At 40.2% G+C, this 12,152-nt stretch overlaps 1 protein-coding gene across 3 annotated transcripts in view; it reads right to left on the reverse strand.

Moving 5' to 3' along the window:
* The window catches only part of ARID5B (AT-rich interaction domain 5B), a 115,145-nt gene that overhangs the window by 24,034 nt on the left and 78,959 nt on the right, over nucleotides 1-12,152 (reverse strand). For 2 of the 3 annotated variants that reach the window (XM_036385577.2, XM_036385575.2), the window contains 2 exons: nucleotides 6,090-6,294; nucleotides 3,693-3,745 (listed from right to left, as the gene is read on the reverse strand). In XM_036385577.2, coding sequence (XP_036241470.1) covers nucleotides 3,693-3,745; nucleotides 6,090-6,294 — 258 coding nt within the window. The remainder of the gene's footprint in view (nucleotides 1-3,692; nucleotides 3,746-6,089; nucleotides 6,295-12,152) is intronic. The other variant, XM_036385578.2, reaches the window with a different exon arrangement.

Consider the following 12,152-nt stretch of genomic DNA (forward strand, 5'->3'; position numbering starts at 1 on the left):
TAAGCGGCTACATACTGAAGGCTAAGCTCCACCTAATTTTCTTTTTATCCTTTATCTTTCTAAGACATCTCCACGTAGAGTCCATTCAGCAGCACAGCCTTCTGCAAACATGCCAAGGCACTCCTTTTATGTTGGCTCAGAAGAAAAAACGCTACTTCATAATTTGCCAAGGACAACTTTTTAGGAAAGTCCTGGAAGTTTCCCATCTATGAACTTCTGCACCTTTTACTCACTTGACTTAGGGTGACTGAGAAAAGTCCAAGCAATAGCTGTTAAATGCCACTGCAGCTGAGTCCCCTACAACATGGCATTGTCTCATATTTCATCCAGTGATTTGGGCACATTTTAAATCACTCATACTGTGAAGGTCTGCTATAGAGAGTGCTTTCCAATGCACTCTCCTATTATTAGTAACAAAGATGCTCATCTCACATATCTTTGTTTAAGAGAAATATGATTCCACCAACTACAAAGAGACAGCTTCATCTGTTAAAGTCTTAAACCAGTTTGTATGGATTGCTGTTTTTATTAAGCCTTGTTCAACATCAACTACAAGGGAGTGTGGTATTACACAGTTATAGATGACAACTAACTAAGAATTAGTAATCAAATGGAGGACAAATGACTCTCTTAAGTATTTGAAATGGAGAGCACTTAAATATGACACACGATCATGACTTGACACTATTAGATATCCTGTATTTATATCCCATATGCAAAGGTAATGCTCTCTGTCAAGCCTCACTGGATCCATTCCCCCAGGGGGAAAGTCAGATGGCTAAGAAAGTTGTTCTCTGCATCTCAAATCCAATTCCTGTCTGTTCTCAGTCACTTTTAGATCCTTAACTGACAGGACTGGACTCAAAAATATCACAAAAATCTTCTGTGAATCTGTGCAGAAGCTGAAAAACACCACAAATGATCCATGCTTTTTCTCAATAATGTTTTTTAGACTGCATCAAAACACCTATACATGAACAAAGTGGACAAGGCAGTGGATAAAATTAAAAATAGGCAGACTATAATTGTTCTGCTAAATAAAAGGATGTAAAGTTTGCAACTGCTCTAACTGGGAAGGTTTCTAAGCTGCTTTAAAAATTGTCATCTGACTACTTTGAGTTTCCATATGTCATTTTAAGCAATCTTTTATCTATTTCCTGTTCATAAAATGGCTGTCACATGTTGAAGTCAAACATCTACTTTTAAATATCATTTTCTTTACAATATTTCCAAGAGAAAAGACGTATTTCTATCTCAATGCTCAAACCAGAAACTTGTGAAATTTTAAAACCAATTGAAGATGATGAAGCCCTTGTAATGGTTTGCTCCAGCAGATGGAAGTGCATTGATAAATGCATATTAAACAGGGCAGGTTTGACAAAGCCATTGCACTCCACAACTTCTCCTCATCAATAGATGGTAGCACCGTGTATGAGAGTGCTGGATTCTGCTCAACATTGAATTCAAGCCCTTACTTGAAATTTCTGCATCTAAGTAGACCTGCCTAAGATCCTAGAACTGATAACTGAGGTCCATGTCACCCCTACCATCCACTGACTTGTGAAAAATGAAACAAATAAAACACAAAAGCTTCTCAGCAGGGTTTGCCATTATAAACTACGTACAAGCTAATGCAGTTGGCAAACTCAATGCATATCAACTGGCCATAAAATAATAAATCCCAGGGTGTGCACAGGTCAAAGTATTGCAACAGCTATCAATATGATACTCAGGGAATTTAAATCAAAGGCAGATCCATATCGAGGATGAGACTGTTAACAGAAGAGAATGAGGTCAGGAAACCTCATGCTCCATATACAACTTAAATTGCATCACAACAGTCCTCACAACTTCAGGTTGCCTGCAAAGAGCACAGAAACAGGACAGGCCTATCATTTCAGACACAGTCACTCTCCAATGAAAGCTGGGCTCAGGGCTATGTCAGAGGTGTGAGCTGTGCTTGCCTTGCCATTTACTGAATAGGAAGCAATTGCTTAGTTTACTCTCTATGAAGAATAAGCACTGCTGGTACATTTTCATTCAAGGTGACAAATGCCCCTAAACAACAGAGAACGTCTATCACCAAGAAAAGGACAGGAGCTTTGAGACAAGTGTGGACTGAAGCTACTCTGGCTGTGATCCTTCCCCTCTCATTCTGTCCCCTTTCTCAAACCTGCCTTTGTGGCCTGGTGGCCACAAATTCACAATCCTCTTCTTGTTCTCCCTCAGGTATAGAGCCTCACCTGCTCCAGCTCGTCAAAATCCATCCCTCTCCCTCTGGCACTAAAACTCAGGCCTCTCCAGCAAGCGACCACTTTGGGATCCCTGCTTCTGTACTCAGTCCCCTCAAGCAAACCTGAAACATTGCTGTGAAAATTGCTCGCCTTCCTGAGCACTCTGAACACGCCACTCTCCCTTCAATCTCCCTCCTGGCCTTCCCTGGTGCTCTGGATCAAGTTCAAGATTTCAGCCCTCATTTTCGTTGCACTTTACAACTTGAGCAATTACTGCTCATAATTGCTGTAACGATCTATCTATGGTAGCTATTCATTCATACATACCCATGAGCACGCCTACACACACCCCTGTACATAAGCATGGTATGTGCTGATTAATGAAAGATAGAGCAACAGTAAAAGCCAAATCAAGCATATATTTTTTTAAAGAATGTTAGATTTCATGTTTTACAAAATCCCAGGCACACCCATGCTAACCAGCCCAGGCTGCTGATGTACAGAGCACTGTGCTTGATTGCAAGGAAGGAAAACAGTGAGTTCTGCATTTTGGTTCAAATGACTTTCAGTTTCTTGATAGTGCATTTCTTCTTGTCATTTCTCTACAGAACAGATATGTCCCAGATTACTTCATAAACAAAGCAAAAATAATTTCTTTCATCTAACTGTGGCAGGAACTGAACAACTTAATCTGATCATTGTGTGCGAAGAAAATATTTCCAGTGACGACATCTTCCTATGTCAATTGTTTTTTTATTACAGATGTCATCTCGATGTGCCATATTAATGCGCCTCTTTCTTCTCATTTCAAGATTTTAATCTCAGTTTGTTGCTCTAATATTTTATTGGTTCAAAATACATGCTGTAAAATCTGTGGCCATCAAATTTTCCTGTGAGCTAAAAATAAACCGCTCTCGTCAGATATGGTTAGCTGATAAAAAGTGTCAGAGACTTTTCTGAATTACTTTGATAACTTCCTGTTTATGTGATACTGACCCTTGTCTAATAAAGCTCTTTTACACTTGGAATAAGAGAAGATTCTGCAGCATACTATTCCTTAATGGACAATGCTGATTACTTTTGAAAGCCTTTAATACATTTCCCATATTAGACATGAACAGATGTCAGGGATGTTGCCAAGTGAAATTTCTTTTATGCAATCTTGGCTTGTTGTACAATAATAGCCCTTTCTCAACATGGGAAAAAATTACAGACCTAACTAATTTCCTTGACAGAGAAGAGTTACATATGTTTTCCACTTGGAGTTTTTACGACAAGTTTACAATTTTGCCAGATCTGGAACTAATTGGGACCATTTCCAAAAATGGCCCAATAAACCCACAATGAGTACAGCTAGTCTAAAATGCAGCAAATGATTGTTTGCTTTCACATTTTTTTTTTCTAACAGGGAAAAGTTAGATTGCACAATTATTTCATTTAAGTTACTTAAACACTTACTGTTTCATATCCTCCCAGTTTTTGAGCAGCTTGAAACATAGTCCAAAGGTTAACTGTTAGAGGGACAATAAGTATTTAGATAAGCATTGCATTAGCCAACATATTTCAAAGAAATGTAAATTAAACAGTTTTAAAAAAAGAAAAATAGAGAAAAAAAAGCTCACAGTCCCTGAAAAAGCTCCTGCGAAACATTTTCCAAAGAGGTATTCACATAATCTGAAGAGTAAATATTAGCCCATACTATATATATTTTTAATTACATATAAGAGAACACGCTTAGAGATTCCTTAACAGGACTGGAAAAATACACTGAGACAAAGGTAATGGGCTCATTTGACTTTGCTGATAAGAGACACGGTATAATGACTGTAGCATGTTTCCATAACTTTGATAATAAAAATTACTCACTGAGAAGAATGTTACTTTTAATTATTTGTTTAATACTGGTTTCATTAGCAAGCAAGCAAGCCCCACACACTGGCTCACAGAGCAGGCCTATTGATTAGACAATATCCAATATTTACTGCAGCTCAGATAATGGGCTCCATAATCAATGAACAATAAGCTGCGTTCTAGCGGCCCTGCGTGAATGAACCCAGATGGAGCACGAATGAGCATTACTGGAAAAATTGTGCTGTGGCTGGTTGTGCCTTGCCTGTGGCTGTGGGGTCAGAGCACAGAGGCAACTCAATTCAAAAGATGTGTTGGGAGAGAGTTGTTATTTCCTGCAGAACTTCTCTCCTTTCACATGCTTTTTATCCTGGCCCCCTGTCCCATGGGGTCACTGCTTGCTGGTGTCTATTTTATTTAATTTAATTTTAATTTAAATTTTTATTTTAGCTAATTTAACTGATAGAAGAAAAATCCATGTCAGTCCTGTCAAAGGTGTACGCACAATTCCACCAACAGTGATTCCCCACAGACACACTACAAATACTTGAGGTCAGCAGTAACGCTGCGGACCATGGAGAATGGGATCTCCTTCTCCATGGGGGGATGCTCTGCTGTACTCTATGTTCTGCCTCTTCCCAACAACCTATTTATATTGGCAGTGTTTGCACAAGCCTTGCTGGACAAATACAGAGCCCCATCCTGCAAACATTTCTGCTCTTCTTGGCATACTTTTGGTATTTAAGTATTTGCCGGATCAGGCCCCAACTTCATAATGAATATCAGGCAAGTTTCAATGTATTTCAGCTAAATGTTAGCAGCAGACCCTACCCTCAGTGGGCAACTTTAGAAATAATAGTTTAGCTTGTCTTTTGAGCCCACCCTGTCTCCATGCTTGATGGAATGCAGAATAATATGGGGGGATGGGGGAGAAATAAAAAATTTCTTCAACACAAAATGTTCTGAAAGCCTCATTGAACCTTGTACTGCTTCAAAGCTATCAAGAGCTTTGCTTAGGCCTTGATTTAATCTGAACCAATGCATAATGCAACGAAGCTGTTCATAGTACATTAATTTTACTCCCATTTCAAGCAGCCAGTTTTCAGACAAACACTGTAATCATTCTGAGTTATATAAGTTTATAATGGCTGCTGGAGGCCTGTTGCAATCAGTGCCAATTGCTATTAGGTATGTAAATTGTTATGTAAAACATACAGGTTTGACATTCTTCATCAAAATAACACATGGTTTTAATCTAGGAGATAAATTAGAGTAAATAATATTTCAATCCATGGCGTTTTCCCTTTAAGGAAATAAAGTATCATTCAATCTATAGATAAGGAGGAGAAATTCCCCCATTTACAGCTTTTGTTGGAAACTGTGAAAGATCTACATTGTACTGCAACATTTATGCAAAATTCAGTTTCAACTGTATCTTCTCCACATACAATTAATTTACAGATTGTGGCACTACAAACTGTACATGCCAAAGCAATTCTCAAGACTGCATTCTGTATTAAGCAGATACAGTCTGGTTTTATTCTCCAAAGTCAGTAATTTATTAACTAGAAACACATTTTGGGGCTTAAAAATATGATCCCTTTTGTGCCTTTCTTGACCACCTTTAAATGTCTTCCTTTAATATTTGTCCTTTCATAAAGAACATCTGGGCACAATAAAGATACGTCATATTATTAACTCAGAAGAAAGGCATTACAGACGCTGCAGATTTACAAAACAGAAAACTAGAGAGTTTTCAACATGCCTATTTCTAGTCATAATCAGCGGATTTAAACCTATAAATATCCGGCAGCAACTACCCCAGAAGGAAGAGATGCAAATCTAGGCATAAGACAGTGAAATGCCTCGACTGGAAAATGTGTAGAGATAAACATGGTCCCTCCCCATCCATAAGGCTTTAAAATAGGCTTTGTGTGCAATTGCTTTCTCCAGAGAAGCCAAACCATTCTAAAACGTCAACAAGAAAGTGAGAAAAAGGATACTTACTCTGCTTAAAACCTAAATAGGGTATTCGTTCAATTGGTGTTTTCCTTTCTTTCATATATTTATAAAGAGCCACAAGGAAAGCCTGCTCATCAGCTCTGCATTCTTCACCTATGGCAATCTTTGATTTATCCTCACTTGAGCCTTTCTTACAGTTGCTGTTGTTACTCTTGGGTTTGGGCAAAGCTGACTTAGCCTCACATTTTACCTGGGAAAAGAAAAGATGTCATATCAGATCTGCGTAACCTTTAATTTTCACTTAAGGAATAAATACCCTCTCCTAGCAGAATGGATTGTTTAAAAAAAATGAAGGCCAAACCATGCGACTGTATTTGAGGGGAAACAAAGGAAGCTATTTATAGAGCTAAATGTCTTGTTCTGAATCTTAGTCACAACATTTTTAAACAGCCACATCTTTAAATCATTATAACTCACTGGTAATGCTCTCCAGATCTGCATTTTTATGACTATACATTGCTATGTCACAGCTTCTATCTCTCACATACAGTTGCCACTAGCAAGTCTAATAATAACCCTTGTTCCAGGATTGACACTGAGCATTGTCAACTCCTGTAGACAACCCTTGGAGCTGATGGTGCTCAGCCCCTTCCAGGAATGCTCAGCAGCCAGCTCTGAAATGACACATTTTTCTCTCCTTTGGCCCACCAAAACAGATGCGAACCACAACAAGCTTTATCCAGGCAGAGCCCTCAGCACACGAGTGGAGGTTCTGCTGTAGCATGGACTCAAGTCAAGTGTATTTGAGCATCTGCTTAAACTTGAGCCCTAAGCATTTAGCAGAAGGGAGAGGCTGGTGCTGGACACTTTCCTGGTAGACACTGGCATCCCCAATGCAGAGCTCCAGGTGTTCCACTGGACTGCCCAGCAGATGTGTGCCAGTCAGGAAATCAATAAGTTGGAACCACTTCACCTCTCCTCAGTATTCATACATGAGGAAAAATACCCAGTGAGACTGGCTTAATCCTGCAGTCCCTCTTGAAGATAATCCTCTCACTGAATGAAGCAAATTACAAATCAAGCGTTCACTTAAGGTATGTATACAAAAAAAAAAGAAAAAAAAAAAGAGCAGAAACCTGATGTTTACAAGCTGTGCATGACCAAGACATTGGGACCATGGGATCAATAAATTTCCAGTGAAATACTGGAAGTTCTCTAATACAAGGTAGTGGAGATGGTTACATGTATTTTGGATTTGAACTGCCCCTTCAATGCTTCTGAGTGCTGTCAGGAGCCTTCCATACCCCATCCAAGACAGGTCCTTTGTACTCCCAGGGGGAGCAGGGAGGCTCTAAGAGCCATGACTTGGTATTTCAGGAGGATACCAGAGGAAAGTAGAGTATCATGCTGCGCAGGAAGGCAGGAGCTCTTGGTCAAGCAACCCATGGGCCCTCCTTCAGAACTGTCACTTCTAAACCAGGTGCTTTCTGGATACTTGTTGACAATTTGGAAGCAACTGCTATGAAGAGCATTATGTAAGTGCTTGTAAACAAACAACAAACATCACTGGAAAGACCACAGCCACAATATGGTTATTTTATCTTAATAAAAGATACTCTGGCATTTCAGGCTCAGGGAAAGCAAAATTGTTATACTGCTCCAGGTATTAACTTTGCAGAGAGTACTGAGTTCAGGTGATCTGCTCCACAGTTTTCCACAGATGCTGGACAAAGCAATGGTAGCTCCTAAGCAGAGTGGACAAGTGGTCACAATTTTCCATGGCAACTGATGCTGCTGAAAAACCTCCAATACTGGCCACTGGAGTTGTCTCACTCCTCCCAGGCAATGCAGCAGAGACTGGGAAATGGACTTCCTGTGGGGTTTTTCTTGATGACTTGCTGCTGAAGTACGTCCAGTGTACTGCTTGATATTCTCCAATTGCACAGTTTAAAGAGATGTTGTCTTCCTATAGCACAAGACACCATCCTTTGCATTTTAGAAACAGATATGCTTGTTGATTAAACTTTTGTAAAGATCGTGGGTTTCATCCAAAACTCAGAGGAGCTAACAGGGTTTTTTTTCCCTATTAAATGAACTTTGAACTTCCTCATCCACTTTTCAGGTCAGCACTGTAATTCCTTGACTTTATTTACTTTGGCATATCACAAAAATTATTTAGCAGCTTCCAAAGTTTAGATTACATTGTCATAGGTTTCAATGCTTCACCAAAGACTGGGTTAACACCCCAAAAGGAATGCACGACTTCAATAATTCTGGGACTTTTAATTGGAGCTGCAAATTTGGAACAAATTCACTGGACCTGGGAACAATATTGCAGTTTTCTCACCCACTTGCTTGGATTCTCTTTTTCAAACCAGACAATTCAGAACTATGTTTACAAAGACAACCTGGGCATGAACTCTAAGTGAAATCAAAGCTCACAGCTGTGCAAGCAAACTAATGGCAAGGGATACTACCCTAAAGGAGACAAAGGCAAAGTAATGTTAAGAAAGCTACCAGGAGTGGGAAAAACCCATGGTACACACAACCTTCTTCTCTTTGTCTACAGAGAAGCAAGGTCAAAGCCCCTGTGGAACTCAAGAGGTGTAAAATGCAATGGGCTGACTCCAAGCAGTATCAGGTTCAACAAAGCTTTGGTGAAGGCTACAATGCTTCATCTGCTCAGCATTTGAGGCCCAAACCTCACTTCTGGAACCTCCCCACCATCTGACAGGCAATATGGATGAATGCCATGATCAATGATCAATGAGAACAAAATGGGCCAAATGCCATTCTGGGTAACACCGGTGTAAATCCAGCATAAACATATCAAAATCAGTGAGAATGATACCAGATTTGCTCCAAGCACCACCAACTGCCCTTATCTTTCAAAACACAAACCCAGGGCCACAGCTGGGTTAAGCTGGGTAAGATGGAGGTGCACTGGAACATCTGACCATCTTCCTGCTGTGTGTTCCATCAGAGGTGGATGATCCATGACCAAATGGTCAGTGAACACTCATGGGTACAACTGTGTGTTTGTCTTCTCTTGCCAGAGGTCACACACAACAGAGACCACAACAGATCTGCACTTTACAGTTTCCATCAGATAATGGTCGAGGCACTCGGAATAAATCTCCAAGTCCGAGAGCATGCCAGGCCACCTGTGGCCACAGGAAAAGCATATCCTGGCAACTTTTAAACTAATTTCCCAGATCCTGTCGCACAAGTGAAGTGAGAGGTTTACTTCAGCAATTGCACTAGGAGATGTAATTAATAGATTCATTTGGGGACAATTTCCATGTTTAACAAATTAATCCTTTCAGTTCCTAAAAATGGTCAGATCAGCCAGTTTTAAGAAGCATTAGAACACACTTTGAATTGGGGACACTCTCTGGGAAGATGAAGCAGGAACAATGAGGGACATCTGCTGGAGCCCCCAAGTTCCAAAAGCCTGTCCAGTACTGATGATGCATCAAGTATGAAAGCCTCCAGAGTCCTAGGAATGTTTCAAGGGAAGATCTTGATATATCCCTCTCCAGGAGAGCTGTTCCTCTGTGGAGCAGATGGACTTGTATTCCTTTTCCAGCTGTGGAGGGAACTCCCGTGGCATCTTCCCCAGGAGCCACTAAAATTGATGCAGTGACCACCAAAGAGATCAACAGAGCAAAAGAAGTGGCACACAAAAGACCCACCTTCCCTGGCAGCACCTGCAGGTCCAGGACCACACTACCTGTGACGCCATCACTCTATTTCTAACAAGTCACCTATACTGGAATTGATCCAGAAATGCTCCTACCCAACCAAACACTTTTCCTTGTCAGGTTAACTGTGAAACCCTCAAAATGATCTGCTGATAGCTCAAGACAAACATGCCTGATGAGAAGTTGGTTTTAAGAATTAAGCTTTCTAGTCACTGGCAGTAGAGAACATGAAATTCAGCAAGTCATGACAACTATGCAGCTTGCATTGGTCTTGACAGGCTTAAAACCACAGCCTTTGGAATGCCCCTTCTGCCATTTCCCAACCCAAACCATTCAGCCACTGCAACTCCATCAGAGCCATCGCCCCACCAGTGAGAAATGAGGCTGCTGCAGACACTGAGTGACAGGACCTGAGAATGCAAGCTGCACAACTTCTGGTCAGAAGGGATTTTATCTGCGACAAGAATATAGCCAGGACTGCTAAATGCTTCAGCATCTGCCTGAAGTGGATTAATCCCATTCACACTGAGCAGTGTTCAATCCTGCTTTCCATGGACCCATTGTCAGCATTAGTCAGACATGGAGCACACAGAGGAGGATAACCAATGGTGAACTCCAACATGGAGCTTCAGATGACCACATCCTAACAGTTCCCAGCAATGACAAGATGGTAGGTGGATCTCTATTTCTCTCCTTCCTCAAATACCCTTCTCCTTTGTCCCCAGTAAGGCAGAGGCAGGGTCTGTACAAAGTGCAGTACATCTGCTATGCAGGGTTTGATTCACTGTCCCCCTCTCAGGGAAGTGTATCCATAGCCCTGAGACACAGATTGATGTGAAGAGCCACAGCGAAGTCAGTGTGACTACATGCAAGGACATTATATCATGAGCATGTCTATTATTTATAATGAAATTAAGCTGGCCAAGATAATTAATGCTATTAATATCTGCACAATGATGAGCACAGTATGACTAGATAAATAGGTGGAATTACTTCTTATCTGAAATATCCTCCCATCTGACTAGAAGTGAACCCAAAGATAAACAGAGAGGATAAACAATTTGGTATGAAGTGTTACTGTTGTTTTTAATTATTTAATACCTATATATCAGGTGCTGAAGAGGCAGAGCTATTTGTGCTACAGTCTGGGGTGCTTTGACAATACGGTCCATGCCACAGTGCACTGGCAATATTTAGACATGAAAAATGGCTTGGGGGAAGGGGAAATTGAGGCAAATTGAGACATTTTCACACAACGGATTTTGCACATTCTTTCACAGAGAAAACATTCAGACAAACTCTATGGTATCTGGCAGGACCCTGCAACTCAACACACCAGGCTCCATCACCTCTTACCATGCCCATCTAATACAATAGTAGAGACTCCAAATGAGCACAATAGGGCCCAAAAAGAAGAGAAACAATGACTTAAGGGCAGAGTTTCATCATGAACTTCAGCCTCTTTTATCGTCATCAACGGAAGGCACAATTTTAACTGAACTCCTAGGGAGGAGGAGGTGGAATTTAATTTGCCTTCCTGTGAGAAACTGAGAGCAGAACACTCCTACTTGACCTCTTTAACCTCCTAATCTCCCAGGACATTCACTGTGTACAACAATACCAACGCAAATGGATTTCCTAAAGAGATGGTCACAGCAATGGAAGTGTTTTTCAGATACACATCCATCTAATTTATTGAAACAATAGATTTGGGAGGAGCTGGTGTAAAAATTCAGTATATGCAAATCTCTTTAGCTGTTTAGCTTAAAAGTATAAGCGATAAAGTTCTGTCTCAGATAAAAATCAACTATTGCTTTAAGTAATTTTCCATCTTTGCACCTTAGAGTTTCTAATTAAATCATCTTGAAAGGAGCCATTTGTGCTGCTCTTTTTTTTAAGAGAAAACTAAATTCCTGTCTAAAACCACTCAGACAACATACAAAATAGGATGCAATTTATACCACAGAAACTCCATTTTAAAATATTTTAAGGAAAGGACACAAACCCACAAATATCTTAGAGATTAAGTCTATAAACACTAATCAGTGATCCAATTTTTACTTGCAGTATGGGCTAAGCACTGCAGCACACACAGAAGACTCTGTAAAAGCATGCACTATTCAGCAAACCGTGGAACATGCCGCTCAGCAGTATTAAAGAAACAGCCCAGATTTTTTTTTAACCTTTCATATTGAGTTCCTGCCTTTATTTTTTTTCCAATTAAAAAATGTCGAGATCTTAACATCAGGGTAATGTCTTTTGTGTTTGCTTCTTAGAAACCATTACTGAGGCAGCTCTTGTTTCAAAGTCTGTTTATCTTCAAACTTATATTTAGAAGTACATTGTAACAGGGTGAGCTGCTCCCAGGTTTATTTTTAATTCCTAGATACTGTCACACACTATG

This window comes from Molothrus ater, chromosome 8 (assembly GCF_012460135.2).
Source record: "Molothrus ater isolate BHLD 08-10-18 breed brown headed cowbird chromosome 8, BPBGC_Mater_1.1, whole genome shotgun sequence".
Classification (NCBI taxonomy): domain Eukaryota; kingdom Metazoa; phylum Chordata; class Aves; order Passeriformes; family Icteridae; genus Molothrus; species Molothrus ater.